The sequence below is a fragment of the Papilio polytes genome, unplaced genomic scaffold (assembly GCF_000836215.1).
Source record: "Papilio polytes unplaced genomic scaffold, Ppol_1.0 DF824146.1, whole genome shotgun sequence".
NCBI classification, from domain to species: Eukaryota; Metazoa; Arthropoda; class Insecta; order Lepidoptera; family Papilionidae; genus Papilio; species Papilio polytes.
The window spans coordinates 2975928-2994634 of NW_013525058.1; the positions used below are offsets into that span (position 1 = coordinate 2975928).

At 35.4% G+C, this 18707-nt stretch overlaps 3 protein-coding genes across 4 annotated transcripts in view; 2 read left to right on the plus strand and 1 right to left on the minus strand.

The window, feature by feature from the left end:
* Nucleotides 1–992: 992 nt before the first annotated feature.
* On the minus strand, nt 993–1840 carry LOC106111799 (protein MEF2BNB homolog). Its single transcript, XM_013293952.1, has 3 exons — nt 1660–1840; nt 1416–1593; nt 993–1280 (listed from the first exon to the last, which is right to left on the minus strand). Exons 1-3 carry the CDS (start codon nt 1709–1711, stop codon nt 995–997), a joined length of 516 nt encoding a protein of 171 aa, XP_013149406.1. The 5' UTR covers nt 1712–1840; the 3' UTR covers nt 993–994.
* A 316-nt stretch (nt 1841–2156) lies between these two features.
* On the plus strand, nt 2157–5343 carry LOC106111786 (epidermal retinol dehydrogenase 2-like). 2 transcript variants are annotated; one of them, XM_013293936.1, is made up of 5 exons: nt 2157–2325; nt 2599–2802; nt 3624–3953; nt 4260–4504; nt 4814–5343. In XM_013293936.1, the coding sequence occupies exons 2-5, from the start codon at nt 2611–2613 to the stop codon at nt 5004–5006; spliced, it is 960 nt and encodes a 319-aa protein (XP_013149390.1). In that variant the 5' UTR covers nt 2157–2325; nt 2599–2610; the 3' UTR covers nt 5007–5343. The 2 variants fall into 2 exon arrangements, with proteins under 2 accessions (XP_013149390.1, XP_013149389.1); XM_013293935.1 differs by having other exon boundaries at nt 2314–2404.
* A 473-nt stretch (nt 5344–5816) lies between these two features.
* Nucleotides 5817–18707, plus strand: part of LOC106111736 — a 114021-nt gene continuing 101130 nt past the window's right edge. Inside the window, exon 1 of the mRNA XM_013293880.1 lies at nt 5817–6009. The gene's annotated coding sequence lies outside the window, so the exon portion shown is untranslated. The remainder of the gene's footprint in view (nt 6010–18707) is intronic.

Genomic DNA, 18707 nt, shown 5'->3' on the forward strand with positions numbered 1-18707 from the left:
TTTTATTATCTTATATAATACTGATAACCATTATTAAGCAATTATAAATAATGAGCATAATTATTTAACCCGTTCTATAAAATCAGTATAAACATTACAGAGTACACATAAAAATGTTAAGAACATAGGCAATCTTGAAACAGAAAATAATTTGCAGTGAAATTAATATTATCATTACACCAACGCCGCGACATTCACGCGTGAACGAGTAAACACATTCCATCGCTGACTGAGAGAGATAGATATATACTATCGAAAAAGTTCGTTATACACTCGTCGTTCACGCGTGAATACTGCCGCATGTTATTATGTTGGTTAATGAGCAATGACCTTTATTAAGCATTTTAATATACCCTTAAAATAATTGACTAGAAGCTTTTTTATGAGGTTAGTTCAATATGAGATCATGATATAAAGCCATGTTATACACAAGCAAGAAATGAAAAATACAGAGAAATGGAATGAGATAAATTGTTAGTGCCTTAAAATGTGCCCATTATATAGTTCAGTGCTAAAATAACTGCAAAGTAACTATATCCCCTTGACCCTTGAGTTTATCATCTTGCCCCAGATAATTCAATTCTATTACATCTTGATACTATTATATTTAACGAAGGAATTATTTTTAACTCTAATAATTCAAAGCAAGAACAGTATTAACTTATGCTTCTCTACTGCTAACTTTTATGAGACTCTTAATATAAACAATCCTAGTATTTTATCTATTGTGAATCTAATATGTGATATTGGAATATTTTAGATTGCCTTGACATACTAAAGACTATCAAAGCTACCGCAAAATGCTTTTTTTTTCTATTAAAGTTATTCTATTTTTGACATAATGCCTTATAAATCAATGAATGATGGCTGCACACACGTAAAAGCATGACTTATTGTCTGTCTGAGCTCGGCTTATAAGTATGAGTGTGGAAGAAGTATAGATCTGTAAACCAACTTTACAGAAAACTTAGTTGTACTTATAACTTATTTGATTCTAATGTAGTGTAGTGTGGGATCTTTGCAATTCGTTATTAGAACCTCTGGCATGTGCCATCATGTTCTCTATTCTATTTGTGGTTTCACGGACCATAGAGAAATCGGACAAGTCCGGTAAGTCTAATACTATATGGGCAGAGAGACGTTTGTAGACAGAACTTGTATCTTTTTTATTTCTCCTACTTTCTTCATATTTTAATTGTTGTTTTAGATAAATAGACTGCTTCAACATCTCTTGAATGTTCTTAAAACTGTTTGCTGCACCATCCATTGACTTCACAGCACTGAAATATAATAATGCAGTGTAGAAAAAAAACTTTGAAAATTGGAGTTATCAGAGAAGGTATCTTCTAATTAATGTGATCTCACGATAATGAAGATGTCTGTGAAGTATAGTACTTGTAATGTTATTTTCTTACCTCAGTGCATATTCAACATCATAACATCTTCCTTGCAACTCATGCTGCAACTTAGTTACTTCAACTCGTCTTTCTACCATGGGCGGTAGAGCTTTCCTTACGTGTTCTTGAAGTCTATAAAGTGCTAGTGATGGCTCATTTGCTACTATATGCATGTTCTCAGAAATCCTCTCGGCAGCTGAAATTAAACTCCATTATAATACGTATTATTTTTCGCAACATTAATATCATTCCGTATCCTTACCTTTTCTAGCTTTTGTTTCTAGTTCGGAATCACCTTGATAAACAAAAGCCATTTTATATATAAGATTTAATACTTGAATATATGCGATAAACTGATATGATTTATATTTGGGTTTATCTTTATACCGAATCCAGATAAAAGTAAACAACAATTTGTAACAAATTAAATTGTCTTGTCAAGTGTCAAGTTTGATTAATGACAATGTCAGTTGGAAGCTGTGAATTTGACAGATTGACTTTAGAACGTACTTCTAAGCCAAGGCTTATAGTCTTTTTGCCTGTGTTTTGATGTTGATTTTTAAACTATTTTAAGTTAGTTACTAGACATTTGCATCAAGTAGCTAAATAGTCCTTTAACTGATAAGAAAATGTACTAAAAGGCGGAATCTAGAAATATAATTGAGTTGGAAAAAAGGCATTTTCATAGACTAACTTGGACAAAACAATAGTCATATTTCGTCTGTGGCATCATTAACAGCTGATTAGTCTATGGTCAACCAATCATTTGTCAATTTGTCAAACTCAAATATTTTATTTAACAATTTACGTTACATTTGGTTGTCGTTATCAAGTAAACCTTATTTAGCTGATAAGAGAAATGTTAGCTGGCGATGTGATGCAACCGAGTTCCGGGCTGAGACTCATTTAAACTTTACACACAGACAAGGTACAGTTATCTTTTACTTCATTCATAATTTGTATCAGTTGCAAATGCAACATTGAAAATGGAATTTGTATTAAAAATAGTAAGTATTCTACATTATTATTCAAAAAATATACATTTACCTTATCATTTTTTGGCTATGTTTTGTTGTTTCACTACAAAAGAAAACTAATGTCTATCATAATTTGTGTTTTAAATAAGGACAATTTTAAATTTAACTTTGGTACAACCACTTGTTTTAAATAAATAAAAAATCATTTATATTTTCAATTTCAGGCAACACAACTGATGGGGAATACAATTGGAACAGTTTTGAACCCTATGTTTCCATTTAAAATGCTACTCCGTTCATATTCACTTTGTATTCTGATTGTGGATGTTATGTGGGTGGTTGTTAACACAAACTATGCAATACTTCAAGCTGTGTATGGTTTCTTTAATCCTCCACCATTGAAGTCTTTACATTCTGAGACAGCTCTGGTAAGTGTAATATTTTTTAAAGAAGTCAACAAATAAATGCATATACAGGTAGACATTTTTTATGGTGTGGGAGTAATTACAATTCTAATTATAGACAGTTAAGAAAGTTTTGCTAATTGTTATAGTGAGAGCATAATTTCATTTGTAATATTTTATTTATTTTAGTGGACTTTTAAACAACTTTTGGAATACTACTTATCATTTATTTTTATTTTTTTTATTTTAATAACAAATGTTAGTAGATTTTTGTTAATTCACTAATATTACCTTTAATCATTCTAACTAAGCACTAGGCTTGTGCTAGGGTACGGTTCATGACAATAGTCGAATGGCGGGATTTGAACCCTCGACCACAAGATCGGTAGTCTGTACCCCAAACCATTTGGATATTGGCGCTTAAATTGTAATAATCAGTAAAGAAGATAATAGGAGAAATTTGATTAATTCAAACAAAGAATGTCTTATTCTTTCATTGTATGATGTAACATAAATTAAATAAATAATATTATTGAATAATTTTTCTTACAATGCTTGTTATGATAAAGCAATTATTGTTATCAGTTGTTTAGGCTGCTGCTTCTGTCAATATGTCTATTGTAAAGACAGTTAAATTGATAGCCTATATAAATATCCTCAATAATTAGTAAACTATTACTCCCTTATAGTTAGTTAAAATTTAATTAGCTTGAAAATAATTTAATGATTGCCATAGGTAATTATTGTAACAATTTTTTCTTTATTTTCATACATAATCAATATGAAAGTTTTAGTATATAAAATTACATACAAAATATTCTAGTATCTATTGTATTTTTTTCTAGATAATTGGATCTGGACGAGGAGTTGGTAGACAAATTGCTATTCAACTATCGGAACTTGGTGCAATTGTTCTTTGTGTAGATAAGAACGTAACAAACAATGAAGACACAGTAAAACATATACGAAGTAGAGGTGGAAAAGCGTTTATATATGAATGTGATATAATAAGAAAAGAAAATGTGACAGAAATGTCTGAACAAGTGAAGAAAGATGTTGGTTTTGTAAGCATGTTGTTTTACTGCTGTGGTATACCAAGTCCACGCTCTCTCATGACGCAACCGTCGCAAGATATACACGAGACTTTGGACCTTACATTGACTTCATACTTCTGGGTAAGATTTAATCACAATATGACTCATTTAATCGTCGATTTAAAAAAAACTTGATATTTAGAATAGTTGAATCACAAGTTTTTTTTTTATTTAGATGATTTATCGTTACAAGGTTAATATTAAGTAAATATTTCGATTGCGAAATACTTAAAATTATTTTAACTAAAACATGTTACTATAATATAATTTAACAGAAATGAAAAATTTTATTTACATATTTTGAATGCTGGCAATGTCATTTATTGTCTATGGAATTATTTTTTTCTATGATTTTATTTAAAGGATAATATAAAATTTTGTTTTTAGCTTATAGAGAACTTTATGCCTGAAATGAAAGAGAGGAATCATGGGCATATAGTGGCATTGACCTCTGTAGCCGGTTTGAGCTACATCAAGGATCAGATGCCCTTCAGCGTTGCACAATTCGCTGTGCAAGGATTAGCCGAGTCACTGATGGAGCATTTAAGAATAAACAAGACTGACGGAGTATATGTTACATTAACACACATTTACCCTTTCATTGTAGACGAAAATTCGGATTTAAGATTAAGGTTGGTATATTTTGAAATAGGATTTAAAATACTAATTTTTGCATTGGTTTTGGAAGCAGGCAACCAAAATGTATCTAACAGTGTAGTTTCACATATTTAAACTTTTTGCTAGCCAAAGGGTTTGTAGACTACCAGAGATTGTACTGGCCACTAATAATATTCTACACTTTATTTAAAAAAAAAGAACATTGAGATTTGAGTAATAAAAAACAAGAAATCATCTCTAAAGTTTTATGTAAACCATGTTCTAACGAAATGTTCTAACGAAACTAAAAAGATAATAAAAAACCGAGTTTATTTACTTTACAGGATTTCAAGTTATTTCGGGACAATAACACCGGAAAAAGCGGCCAAGTCTATATTGGACAGTGTACGACGTAACTACCTGGAGGCGTCTGTTCCGAAACACCTGCTCTACCTCGGACACATACTCAGAATACTGCCGAGGAAGGCTACAGTATTAATTAGAGATTTACTTGATACAGGAGTCGATTTTGCATAATTTTTAATGTATTTTACACACATTTGTTTGTATAATTAATATATAACTAGGTACTTTTGTACTTAATTTGTATGTAAATGTCACTATTTAGTATTTTTTTTGTTATAAGATGGTTTATACCATATTTTTAAGGACAACTTTTAATCAAAATTGTAGCATAAAATCTTGTAAAGTTTTTTATAATCGGTAGTTTTTATTCTGTATTTAAATGGTAGGCGTACAAAATAGATGCTTCGTTTTAAGAAATTAATATTGTTTGACTTCATTAATTGTACAGCTCATCTATGTTCCTTTTTATCTGTGATGACATTTAATAAAGTTTATTTTTACCAATATACTCGATGATATTTTTTTATTATTTTTTAATTTTTTATAATTATTTAAGAACGTGTATGATGGATGAGATGGTCAGTGACCCTTAAACCATGAGCCGCGTTTGTTCTGGGTTAATTCCGAAACAGCTGGGCCGACTCCAAAGGTACTTTCACTAGAGGGTAGCCGACATGGACGGGCATATTATAGGCTACTTTTTTTTAAATGCTGGGCTGTCGAAATGGCAATCACACCGTTATCTCAGTAACAGGTGGTGTTTTTGATGGAACTTTGACTGGATGGTAGCTGGTAGAAGATAGATGTACGCGGGAACATAATAGATGACCATTTTGTTTAAATTCCACGCTAATTAAGTTTGCGGGAGACAGCTCGTGTAAATAAATTTTTATTTTTTCAATTGGTAACGTTCTGCTGTTGACAGAACTTGTTCTTTATCTGTCAAAATGTCAAACATATGTCAAAGTTATATGATTTCCGTTCCGGCGTGACCGCAGCGCCACCCTTGTGTTTTTCGTTTTACAATTTGTTTCTATGTTTTGTAATAGAAAAAAATAAAAACATTGAAAAAAATAGTTCGTGCGGTGCGTATTTTTATTTTGTGGTTTTAAGTATACTTTCTGCTAATTAGTGTATAAAATAAGTGTTATATGGCGGTGTGAGGAAATTCATGGTAAGTTGTTACATATGACATTATAGCGTAGTATGATACAAACAGAAAATCGATAGAAGAAAGTAACTTTTATTCCTTTTTTTATATTGATTTGAAGCGTGGGTCAAAAATGTGGTTATAAAATAAACACAAATGTTGTAGTAGACACTCCTTTTCCGTATACAAATCTGTGCTTTGATTGAACTTTGTAAGCTTTTGTGACATACTTGAATGTTTTCATTATGGACTTGAAAATTGTGTCTAACTAATAAAGCCGATTAGTTATTTATGATAGCACTAACTGCTATTTGAATAATTATTTCTAGAAAGTCACATCATCGAGGAGATCTGTTTAATATATAACACAAAACAAGACCACAAATTACAAGTTTGGTTTAATATGCAGTATAATTTTATTTTTAAGAGATCTTAGGTAATTTTAAAACAGACAAATAATAGTTTTTTGAGTTCCAACGGAACCACTTAGTAAAATACATGCTTCCTTAAAAAGAATTTTGAGATTTATTTTATTTCAAGTGCTTTCATTATTTACAGTGAACAGTTATGATGCAAAGCTACTAAATAAATAAAAAAAATCATTTAAAAGCAAACAAATTGGGACATAGCCATACCATAGCACTTAAATACATTTTTGTGTTTAAGTGCTATGGTAATTATTGTATTAGTTAAAAAATCCTTCATTTTCAGATGTATTATTTTAAGAGTATACAGCAAGACTTACTTATTTCCTCTAACTATACAGCAAGATTTATTTACTCCGTTCAAGTTCAGTTTAGAGCACAAGCCGCAGTAACTACACTCAAGTAAAGACTCATAAACAAGATCTGAAACCTATTTTTTTTTATGACCTATGTAATTAATTAAAGGTAACATATTTTGTTTGTCAGTATGACATGTATAAGATGTTTCAAAGTAATTTCGAATGTCAATCAACAGCTTGCAGTAAATTAGGCAGACAAAAATATCAATACAAAACTCCAAGAATGCTGGTTGGTTCTTTTGTGGCATATTCTGACATATTATAACATGATGCTTTTTTACTTAAAATATGAATTGTTCACATCAGCTAAGAGCCTAGTCACACCAAAAACTTGTTAATGTCTGGCACGAGGCACTTCAAACACATCCTTCATTATATAAAACTGAATTAGATTCATATTTTTCCGCAACATGGCTAGGGTTTTTATGTTCCTGGTCAAGCTATAAGTTAATGCCTTAATCAGTTTATAAAAACTCTCAATGATCTTGGAATATCATTAAGTATGCTCGGAAATAAAATTTTATCAACGAAGCGACGATTATTTAAAGCGACTTTTTTCTCTTTATTGTTTGGAATTGAGGGTAATTTCATTTTCATCCAATAGTCATTATGAAATGCCTTAATATTTTCACTGAATGTTTGGCGGTTTTGCTAACATCTTACGCGTTTATGATTAATTGCTCTTAATGATTCACACCATTAGCAGAGAGCTTTTCTGTTAATTCAAAATATTTTTTTGTAATCAACAATTAGTATTTGTATCTGGATATGATTTTGAAATGCGGGAACTGTTTGTTGGGTGAAGGTCTGTCGAAATAATTCATACAAAATGTTCTGGTAATGGAGATGCTATGTGGTTTTTGTAGACTTTGGAATCGATCTGCTATTGTTAAGTACACAATGGTCTTTTGAAAGTTGGTATTATAAAAACGCTATTACATTTTCGTAACGAAATAAAACTTTTTTAACTATAATTATTGTAAGTTTCAATATTTGAATTCAATCAAAATATATTTCTTTCTTTGTGACATGTAGATATCTTAATATAAGTCACTTTTTAAACATTAGTTTGTTTAGTGGACTTTAGTTTATTTTTATATAAAGTTTTACTTTTGCAATCGTAAATCTAGACTGTAATGGTGTTCACAAACTATCGTCATTTTCAATTTCCCGACAAAATCAACTTTCCGTTTATACTTAGAAGTAGTGATGTACCTTTCTTTTTCGATATAAATAAAAGTTATCGCTTAAAATTTGTGAATAAAAATGTGAATTACTTTTTTTACGTCTAGAAATAAGAGCTAAAGATGCGTTCATATTCCTGCTTTTTTTATTTCGGAAAGACATAGACGTTTTCATTTTAAGATAACAAAGGAACATAAATAAACCAACCTTCACTTTTGTTAGCTTTTTAACTATTTTTAATGTGTCCGTATTCTTAAAAGTTATTTGTTAATCTGTGCTATTTATCAATACATTTATCTTTATTTAAAACAACAATATTGTTAGGAAAATATTAGAAATTTGAAGGAATAGTGGGGGGGTAGTTTTATAAAATAAATGGTAAGGAGTGGCTCGAGCTCAGTTGCAGTCTCTGCGCTCAGTCGCCAACAAGCTCAGTCTTTCACTCGTCGTCACAACGGAACGTTCGATATTTGCGCTGTCGCATTGTAGTTCAGTTTGTGTGTTTTAAAGTAATTTACGAGTATTGTTAATATGGCCGTCCGTCAACATACACTTTATGGTAACCACCGCTACCTAAAAACATTAATAGCAGTGAGATGTTTTGATCCCTACGTTCACGGATAATGGCGAAGAGAATGTTACTTCATTGTCAGCCATAGGTCGTCCACTGCTGAACGTAGGCCTCCCCCATTGATTGCCACAATGCCCGGTCCTGTGCCGCCCGCATCCAGTGCACTCCCGCAACCTTGACCAGGTCATCGGTCCATCTTGCGGGAGGCCTACCTACGCTGCGACGACCTATCCGTGGCCGCCACTCGAGGACTCTTCGGCCCCATCGGCCGTCCGTTCTGCGGGCAATATGGCCAGCCCATCGCCACTTAAGGTTTGCAATTCTTCGGGCAATGTCGGTTACTTTGGTTCTGCTGCGGATCGCATCGTTCCTGACGCGATCTCGCAGAGAGACTCCGAGCATTGCCCGCTCCATTGCCCTTTGAGTGACTTTGAGCCGCCTGATATTGCCCGCAGTGAGTGGCCACGTCTCTGTCCCGTATGTCATCACTGGCAACACACACTGGTCAAAGACTTTTGTCTTGAGACACTGCGGTATGTCTTGGGACGAGAGGATATCCCGCAACTTCCCGAACGCTGCCCATCCGAGTCGGATTCGGCGATTGACCTCCCTCTCGAAGTTGGACCTACCTAGCTGGACGGTTTGTCCCAGGTAGACATACTCGTCAACAACTTCGAGAGTATGGCCTCCGATGGTTATTGGAGTGGGTGAAACATGGATATTCGACATGACCTTCGTCTTATCCATATTCATTTTCAAACCCACTCGTTCGGAGGCTCTGGTGAGGTCATCGAGCATTGTACCGAGTCCCTCCATGGTCTCAGCCATGACTACAATGTCATCGGCAAAGCGCAGGTGCGTGATGTACTCGCCGTTGACATTGATGCCAAGTCCTTTCCAGTTGAGGACTTTGAAAACATCTTCCAACGCCGCGGTGAAGAGTTTCGGGGATATGACATCACCCTGTCTTACACCGCGCTGCAGTTGGATTGGTTTCGTGTCCTGACTCTGTACTCGAACTGACATAGTGGCGTTTTCGTACAAGCACCTTAGCGCTTCGATGTACCGGTAGTCTATTTGGCACCTCTGGAGAGACTGCAGTACCGCCCAGGTCGCGACCGAATCGAAGGCTTTCTCGTAGTCCACAAACGCTAAGCATAGTGGCAGGTTATACTCCTCTGTCTTCTGTATTACCTGCCGCAGCGTATGTATGTGGTCTACGGTACTAAAGCCTTTACGGAAGCCGGCTTGTTCGGGAGGCTGGAAGTCGTCGAGTCTGCGAGCGAGACGGTTCGTGATGACCCTTGAGAACAACTTGTAGACATGGCTCAGAAGTGAGATGGGCCTGTAGTTCTTCAGTAGGGTTTTATCGCCCTTTTTGAAGAACAGTACCACCACACTTCTGCTCCATGCCTTTGGCGTATGTCCCTCGAGAATGACGGAATTAAAGAGCTTCTGGAGAACCTTCAGTGCCGGATCTCCGGCCGCCCTTAATAGCTCTGCTGTGATTCCGTCATCCCCCGGCGCCTTGTTGTTCTGAAGTTGTTTCAGGGCCACACTAATCTCGTCTAGACTGACGTCCGGGATGTCTTCGGTATAGTGTCGGATTAATCTGGCTCTAGGGTCTTCCGCCAGATCTGTGACGGGTTTCTGCGTAGCGTAGAGCTGCCCATAGAATCTCTCAACCTCACTCAAGATCTCAGGTCTAGCGGACACAACCCTGCCTTCTTCAGTCTTCAGTTTCGACAGTTGGCTTTGCCCAATAGACAGATCTCGGGCAAACACTTTGGAGCCCTTGTTCCGCTCAATAGCCATTTTAACACGGTTTGTGTTAAACTGGCGTATATCGCGCTTAATGCTCTTCGAGATCCGTCTATTTAGCAGCCGATACTGCTTCACATCTTCTGGAGTGTGCAGGGTCAGGTCACGCCTTTCCTTCATGAGCTCAAGAGTATGGTCCGAGAGTTTCCTGGACGAGCTTCTACGGGGGGTCTTGAAGAACTTACCACCCACCGTCCGAATGGCTTGCACGAACCCGTCATTTATATCGTCCACGCTACTTCCTAGGCAATCAAACCGGTTCTGGAGTTTGAGCTGAAAATTTTCGGTGTCCTGAATATGGACGGGTGCTGGCCGGAGCGTGGACTTTATCAGTCGACTGCGTTCAAGCTTTACGTCAATATTCAATGTGCCTCGGACAATTCGGTGATCGCTCCCGGGTTTCACGGCATTGATCACTGAGACATCATTGAATATTTGCTTTCTCGTCGACATGATAAAGTCTATCTCGTTTTTGGTGACACCGTCTGGGCTTATCCAGGTCCACTTCCGTTGCTCTTGCTTTCTGAAGAAGGAGTTCATCATATAGAGCCCCTCCTTCTCCATGAAGCTGGCCAGTAAGTGGCCCCGGTGGTTGCGCTGTCCATATCCAAAATTACCCACTCGCAGCTCGCCTCCGTCCCGTTTGCCTATTTTCGCGTTGAAGTCTCTCATGACAATGGTGTAGAAGGTTTTGGAACTATGTATGGCTCGTGAGATATCCTCATACATAGTTTCCACCTCATCGTCGGAGTGCGTCGAAGTCGGTGCGTAAACCTGTATGACCTTCAGCGAATACCGTTTGGTTATTCTGAGTATCAGGTACGCAACCCTAGACGACACACTCACGATCTTCACCACATTGTTCACGAGAGACTTGTGGACGATAAACCCGACACCACCCTGCGACTGTTGGTCGCCCTCCCGGAAGAAGAACAAGTTGCCGGACTTGAGGATCATCGTGTCCTCCCCCTGTCTTCGGACTTCGGATAATCCTATAATGTCCCATCGTAACTTGCTTAATTCTTCTTCCAGCTCCGCGATCCTCTCGTCCGTCCGCAGTGTGCGCGTGTTTAATGTTGCCAGGGCCAAGGGTCGTCGTTTGTGGTAGCCTGATCTAAACCGGGGATTCTTAGCACCCCCTGCCCCGCCGTCACCCTGGCCGCTACCGTAGCCAGGAACGGCGGGGCCGCCGGGTACTAGGGGCCGTAGTGGTTTTGTGCCTTTCATTTATTGGGGGGGAATTTGCCGTAATCGCCACGCTTGGCAGGCGGGTTGGCGATCGCAGTACTTCCACCGTAATGTAGGGACGCTGCTGCCCGTCCTCCGGTGGTCTGGACGCAGTTTAACGACGTACCCGGGAATGTTACTTGATATTTACAAAATATTAAAATTATCGATAAAATTTACCAAAATTGGCACATCACTCGTAAGTACAATGTAGTATCGTGCCCTCACGGGCGCGGTACCGTGACGATATTCCTTTATATATTTTTCTCTATACCGTCATCTTACGTGAGACTTGAGTAAATCGAAAGGGGGTCGGGATACTTTACGATACGTTTCACGCTCATACAAGCCCCGCTATACCCTTCGCGTTTCTTTATGCGGGACTCATCAAATTTTCGTAAGGTTTCGCTCAAATCAATATCATAAGCGATATACTTGTTTACTATGCTTATAATGTTTGCTCAAGGTTAACCTTTTTAATACAAAGCTATCCTGCCAGCACGTTTAGGATAGTCACTTGGATCTTCTCCCTAATTTGAATGAGAAGTACCTTTTTCCTTTAATTTTGTGTTGCTATTGTTATGATTGTAATCTTACATTCCGTTAAAAAAACTGAAATTACAGTTTTTGTACTGACGACCCAAAGTACTCATTGTAATAAAATTACTTGTAGTCTGTTTTAATGTTTCTATTGCACCAACATTTGACAAAAGCAAATAAAGTGTACAAGTAGTACATCACGGTTTAATATTAGAGTTGGGTTGTTTTAGAGTTTTCGCAATACAAATATCAACATTAATTGCACGCGCGTGACTCGGGGGAATGTGTACGGTAGGGAAAAGTTTTGAGAAAATGTTGCCAGATTTACATTAACCGGTGGCTTAATTGACACGAGATACAGTTAAGATTTTATTTTTGATATGCATAAAGAATTTTTAGATAAAAGCTGAAGATATTAATTCTGGTAGAGCTCTAATAATAGGTGGAGGTATGTTATCTGTGCCTAAAATGCGGTTTGAAGACAAGAGAGGAAACCATCACACTGTTTTCCCTTATGGAGTAATGGAGAGTCACGCATTAAGACATGAGGTTAGTGGGAATTGTTCCATCGACAAAAAAATAATTTTTATATACTAAGGAGACTGTTTATATGCGCTAACAATGTGGGCTAGGATCGTTTTATTTGCGTTAAAATGTTTGTTAAAATTGCATAGTTTCTGATAAATTAAGATTTCTGATTTAAATACCTACAAAGTAGATTGCTTGGCTAAGTGATTTGTTTATTTAACAATCTCATTGGAATCATCAGTTTCGAATCCCCGGTTCTTTGTATCTGTGTTACATATAATTTTATTTTTTTTCTCCCAAAAGAGTATTAAATTTTATGATAGCTACAAAGAAAACTTAATAAGATTGTTCAGGTTATTACTTTTGTTTGTACGACTTTTAAGTCACTTTGAACAACCCCTTGGAATATATTAACACGCAAAAAATGAACGTCTGTTACAAAGTGGGGTTGGGGTGGTTTGAATATGCTTTAAATGCGGGCGCAGGTGTATCTACGATTTACCAGGCTATTCAGACTTGAATATAAATAAACCATTATCTTACTAGACTAGCTTTTTGTATTGTAGCCCTACCTAAGATAAATGTAAGCAATAACTTTGTAACAAATACGTAATAGGATCTCTGTATTGAATTGCTTTCGGTTGCAAAGCTGAAGTGGCAAATTGGCAGATAAGAAGATAATCGAGTGTACATTCGATTTGGTTTGTAAATCGATTAGGACTCGAATCCTCAATAAGATAGGAAATAATGGAGTAAATCTATTTTATTTTTATGAATTATTTATACCAAATATAGTCATACGTAATGGAATTTGAACCAATGAACACGTGGGTTTATAGTATATTTATTATGGGTGTGTATGAGTATGCATGTTGCATGATTAATGGATTCCGATGTTAGTGGCATGTTGCGGTTCAAGCCTCGATATTCGGAAGACAATTAAACTTCGAGCCGCAGAACAGCAGGCGTATCTGCTAGTCATCGCAAGCAATCAAACTTGCCTACTGATTTAGGAACATTCGAGAACTGGCACCATAAATAAGGTAGGGTTCCAGAATACATTTCCTGCATCATTCAGAGTTTATTGGTTCCTTAGTCAGTTTAGATTAGGTTTCTCATATTTAATCTATGCTAAGGATGTTCCTTAGTGATTATTTAAGTACTTAGTGCAACCGTTCGTAGACTTTTACTTAGACATTTTAATTATAAAGTTTCCTAAATTGTGTCGTCATGTTGTGTTACTTTGTTTAGGGACTGAAATAAACCTTCATTATTTAAACAGTTTAATGTTTTGGTTTAGATTCGTGTATTTGATATTAAATTTGAGTGCAGAATGCTTCAAACTTTGATACACAACTTTCTCATTTATTAAAATGGAAGGGTTCTCCAAACTTTTAATGCAATCTAGGACAGTGGTGTTAATCATTCTGTTAGAGAAATATATTTTTTCATATTAATTTCGACTTGTATTTGACTTTGTTTCAGTGTTATTTTACCGTATGAGGGGTTTTAAGTTATCGTCTATTTGATTTATGGTTACAGTCGCGAGAGTTTGTCTAGAACATAAGGGAAAGACTAACAAGTAGTCTTTGTAGATATAGTCTGCAGACAACTTTTACTCTGGCCTAGTATTCAAAGTTGTTTGCGACCACGAACTTTCGCTGAGGTATATTTACACAAAGTTCTGTCATGAAACGGTCATGTAATAATTGATTTTTGTCCTCTCTAAATTATTGTCCTATTAGTTATGGTAACAGAGTGGCTTTATGGTCAGTAAGGGCTTCCGTTAGTCAAGATTACTACGTTAAGGATAATTTTTGATGTAATTTATGTTAACTTTATCGTTTCTTAATCTAAGTTACGTAAGCTTTTCTAAAATATTATGAATATGAACTTGATGGTTGTAGGTTCGTAAAACTCCGTCTTGTGAAGTTGTATTAAAATGAATGCTAACTTTTAAGTAGGAAGTAATTCCCAGAAGTTTAAGAGTTGCCATGGCAAGTTTTTCGTCTTATTTAACTTTGACGCTATTATCTTATGGATGTTCCAGCAATCTTCTTTAGTTTTCATTTATGACGTAACCTTAATTTAAAACTCATAATTTGCTGTCTATTTCTCTTCCATACATCTCTGTCATCCGTCATTTGAATTCACTCCCTTCTTAAGCATATCTTCTTTCACACTATCCATTCAAACTTTCATCAGTCTTCCTCTACCTTTGTAGCCATCCATTTTCAATTTAGAACCCCGTACTTAACGTAATTTTAAAAGATAGCTCACTTTTTAAATACAGAAAAGTTTTTTTCTACAAAACATCTGGTCTTTCCACTCCTTCTTTATGGAAAAACAGAGACAAAAGTATGATTTAATACATGTAAATTTTATAGTTACGATATGGATTTTAAAAACAGTCTTGATAGACTGTTTTTAAAATCCAATCTGAACGTTGATACGTTTATCGTTGGTTCAAAGATATTATGTTGTAGCTTTGGACATTTGTTATTCCTTTTTACTGCTTTCTAACCGCAACTTGAATTGCTCTGTTTATATTTAACTAAGCCGTTAAACTTCTTAATGTTTTCTTCCTCGGCTTCTGAATAAAGTTCCATAAAACGTTACCTAAGGCTATCTACTATGAGGATAGCTTGCAGTCGTAATATTTTTTATTGCTTCGTTATGTTTAAATTAATGTTAAACATTCATATAATTTTGAACGTCAGTTTTACTAAGCAATGGACGCGTTAAGATTTCTAAACATAAGGAAAAATAAATAAGAACATTTTATTTACCCTCGAAACAATTTTCATAAATATCCTTTCAAGAAATTTTAAAACAAAGGATAATTCGTAACTGTTAAGGAACCCCTCGGAAAAGCTTTACAAAAAGGGTTTTTAAATATGGCGTTAACTATAATTTACATTGCCCGGTGCTCCAAGTGCGACCCCTTCTTTTCGCTTTTCTGTTTGCAGAACTCTGTTCATTCCGGCGCACTGATCTGGATAATTGTTAATTTTATTGCCATTAAAACAATTGACAGCTATTCTTCGACCACTTGTAATCTTTTGTTTTAAGTCATTTATTTTGGAGTAGACATTTAGTAGAATGTGGTAAGTAACTTACTGTTCTGTACATTTTATTAAGAGAACTGCTACAATCTGTTACATTGCCTGCCTTAGAAGGGAAGATGAACTAAAGGGGGATTTTGTCTGTCTTATTGTCGTTTTTCATTGTTCATATCGATCGAGTAAATTATTGTTTATTCTACGACTTTAGTTAAAGTTATAGAACTATCATAGGACTGTCCTACTTCGTAGTCGGACTGTCCAACACTTGACTGACTTGGCTGAAGTATCTTTTTAATCTAGACGAAATAGGACACTGCTCCAAAAAATAGTACTAGTTGGAACATGGCCAGTTTTGTTTGGCAACATGTTTTCTTACATTGTAAACATTGTCTAGAAACGAGTTGGTGACGTAAAAAAGGCTTTTGCAGACTGTTTTAATATGAATAAAAAACTGCACGTGTCTTTAATCTTAATTCTTACTTCATATGTACTTACTAATATTAAATAGTTTGTATTCTTCTGAAAAGTGACAATTAAGTAACTCTTATATAAAAACCTTGAAATTGTCAGTGAACGGATATTGGCATGGATATTTGCAATTATAAACAATCAACTAATATTAATAACAGCAATAAATAAATGTTTTGACAGATTTGAAGTTAAATAATCTGCAACGTTAAATGTTATTTTCATGTTGGCTTTCCGATTATTTGGTAGACGGTTCGCCTTCTCTTGACTTCGTAATAAATTGTTTTAGGAAACATCGGCAAGATTAATAGAATGTGCACCTCGTGGCATGTGGTCGCTTAAATAGAGCCACTTGAATTGTTGAATAAAGTACTCGTTGTTTAACTTAAAAGGTGAATAGTCAATTAAGACCTTTTCGTACAATATGTAGTGTTAAATCATTACATTGTCATGTGCTTTTGTATTGGCATCGAAATTAATACAGACGAAATAATCTATACTCTATACTATTATAATAAAGTGTAAACACACACTTCTTTGTTGCCTAAGATGTCTGCAATTACAGCATGTTTTTGAATAATTCCTTTTTTAAATAAAAAGCCCTACACTTACGTCCCGCTTTAGTCTGTATATTTTAACGCCATTAAACTTAGGGGTTAAACATTTTCGACAAAAACCCTAATGCGGGAATAAGACCATAAGTTGCTGCCAACGTCAGGGAAGCAAGGTGACATCATGTCATTTTGATGTTTGTAATTGATAATTTGAAATGTAAACAATAAAATAAAATTTTCATAAATACATGCGGATGAAGCCGCACGAGAACGGCTAGTCATGTGATAAACCTGTTTTTATAATTTGAGATGCATGCAACGGAATTCAGCCAACAACCAAAACTTTTTATTTTTCGATATTTGAGCTTGAACAAGAACCTGCATGGTTAACGCTTCGATGGATACCTTTAAGATTTAACTTGTCTTTTTGTACTAACACAAACCGGTTTTACACGAGAACATTCTTTAACATTTGCAGATTTTTAAATTTAATGTTTTGTGATTATTAATTATATTACGATAACATTACAGCCATGGAGTTATTATTCAAATATAATTCAAATTCCGACTTGAATGTTAAAAATAAATAGGATTTAATTCGTCTGTTTGATTTACTAAGCAATAAGGGGATTATGCACTGGTCCTTTATTCACCTGGGTTTACGCAAATTCCTCTTTTTAGTATGCAAAGAGGAAATGGTAATTATCGAAGTTTCTCGCAGTCGGGCCATTATCTTAATTTATCTGAAGAATTTCCATTCGCCGGCTATCGCGTAAGGTATAAGGCTTTAAGTAATTGGTGAGAAATACAGGGCAGGTGGCGTTGCGCGGGGCGCCGGCGATAAATAACGTTTCTACTCCGTACCTTAGGCTCCTTCCACAATGTGTGTAGCCCCTGAGATGGAGTCTATCTCTTTAAGACATTAATTCTTATTTTATTGCAATTTATTTTGGGTTAATGGTAAACATTTCAATCGTGAAATTATATCTATACTTCTATACTATTATAATAAAGCGTAAACACACTACGTCGTGATGTAGGATGTCAGCAATCACAGCATATTTCTGGATAATTCTTTCTTTAATAAAAAGCCCTAAACTTCCGAAACGCTTTAGGCTGTATATTTTCTCGCTGTTAAACTTAGGGGGTAAATAAAATGGAAAAAGTTCATGTGTGAAAGGGACCATAAACTCCAAACTGCCAACATTAAGGAAGCAAGGTTATTAGGGTAATGGCAATTTGCAATTGAGAATTTGACAAATGTAAACAAAAAGAATTTTTATAATTTCACGCGAAGGAACCAGCCAGTACTAAATATTTGTCCTTTGGTATGTTTATGAAGATAAAGTAGAATCCTGCGCGTTAAATGCTTTTTGACGGACTTCCCAAAAGACGGAGGTATTCAATTCGTCTGTTTTTTTTTTATGTGTGTTACGGCATGAATCCGCCGCTAGTGGACCGAAATTTGTTAAATTCCTTTTGTAACATTTACTAAATAGTAAATAACTATTGCTGTTATATTAGTAATATAACTTTATCGATAAATTTAGATGGAATCGTAAAACTTGTCATATGTTTTGATAGTCCATAAAATACATACATGGATAGTACGAAAATGATAGATGGTGCACTTAAATAAATGTCGCTCCTATTTTGAGAGATGGCCGAAGGGTGGAATTTCTTATATATTTTGTTCCCCACCACTATATCCGCGTTAATCATTCTCGCTTGAGTGCGGAAACTTGTCGCTCTAATCCAATATCAAGTTTGTACAAAGTTTGTAGTTTTGTTTGTACTGAAGTGATTACAGAATGGTTACTGCTTCAAAAACGTTCCGTTTTACGTTATTTCTACAATAATATATTTTTTTTATAACATAAGGTGGCAAACTAGCAAGCGGCCACCTGAATCCGCCAAAATGGCGAAGCGACCCGCTGCCCATAGACATCTGCAATTGCACATGCGTTGCCTACCCTAAA

Coding starts and splice junctions, on each gene's coding strand:
- LOC106111799 (XM_013293952.1), bottom strand. CDS start 1,711: ATGGCTTTTGTTTATCAAGGTGATTCCGAACTAGAAACAAAAGCTAGA. Junction 1,594..1,659: donor AGAAACAAAAGCTAGAAAAG/GTAAGGATACGG, acceptor GTTTAATTTCAG/CTGCCGAGAGGATTTCTGAG. Junction 1,281..1,415: donor GATGTTGAATATGCACTGAG/GTAAGAAAATAA, acceptor ATTATATTTCAG/TGCTGTGAAGTCAATGGATG.
- LOC106111786 (XM_013293935.1), top strand. CDS start 2,384: ATGGAATTTGTATTAAAAATA. Junction 2,803..3,623: donor TACATTCTGAGACAGCTCTG/GTAAGTGTAATA, acceptor ATTTTTTTCTAG/ATAATTGGATCTGGACGAGG. Junction 4,505..4,813: donor AATTCGGATTTAAGATTAAG/GTTGGTATATTT, acceptor TTTACTTTACAG/GATTTCAAGTTATTTCGGGA.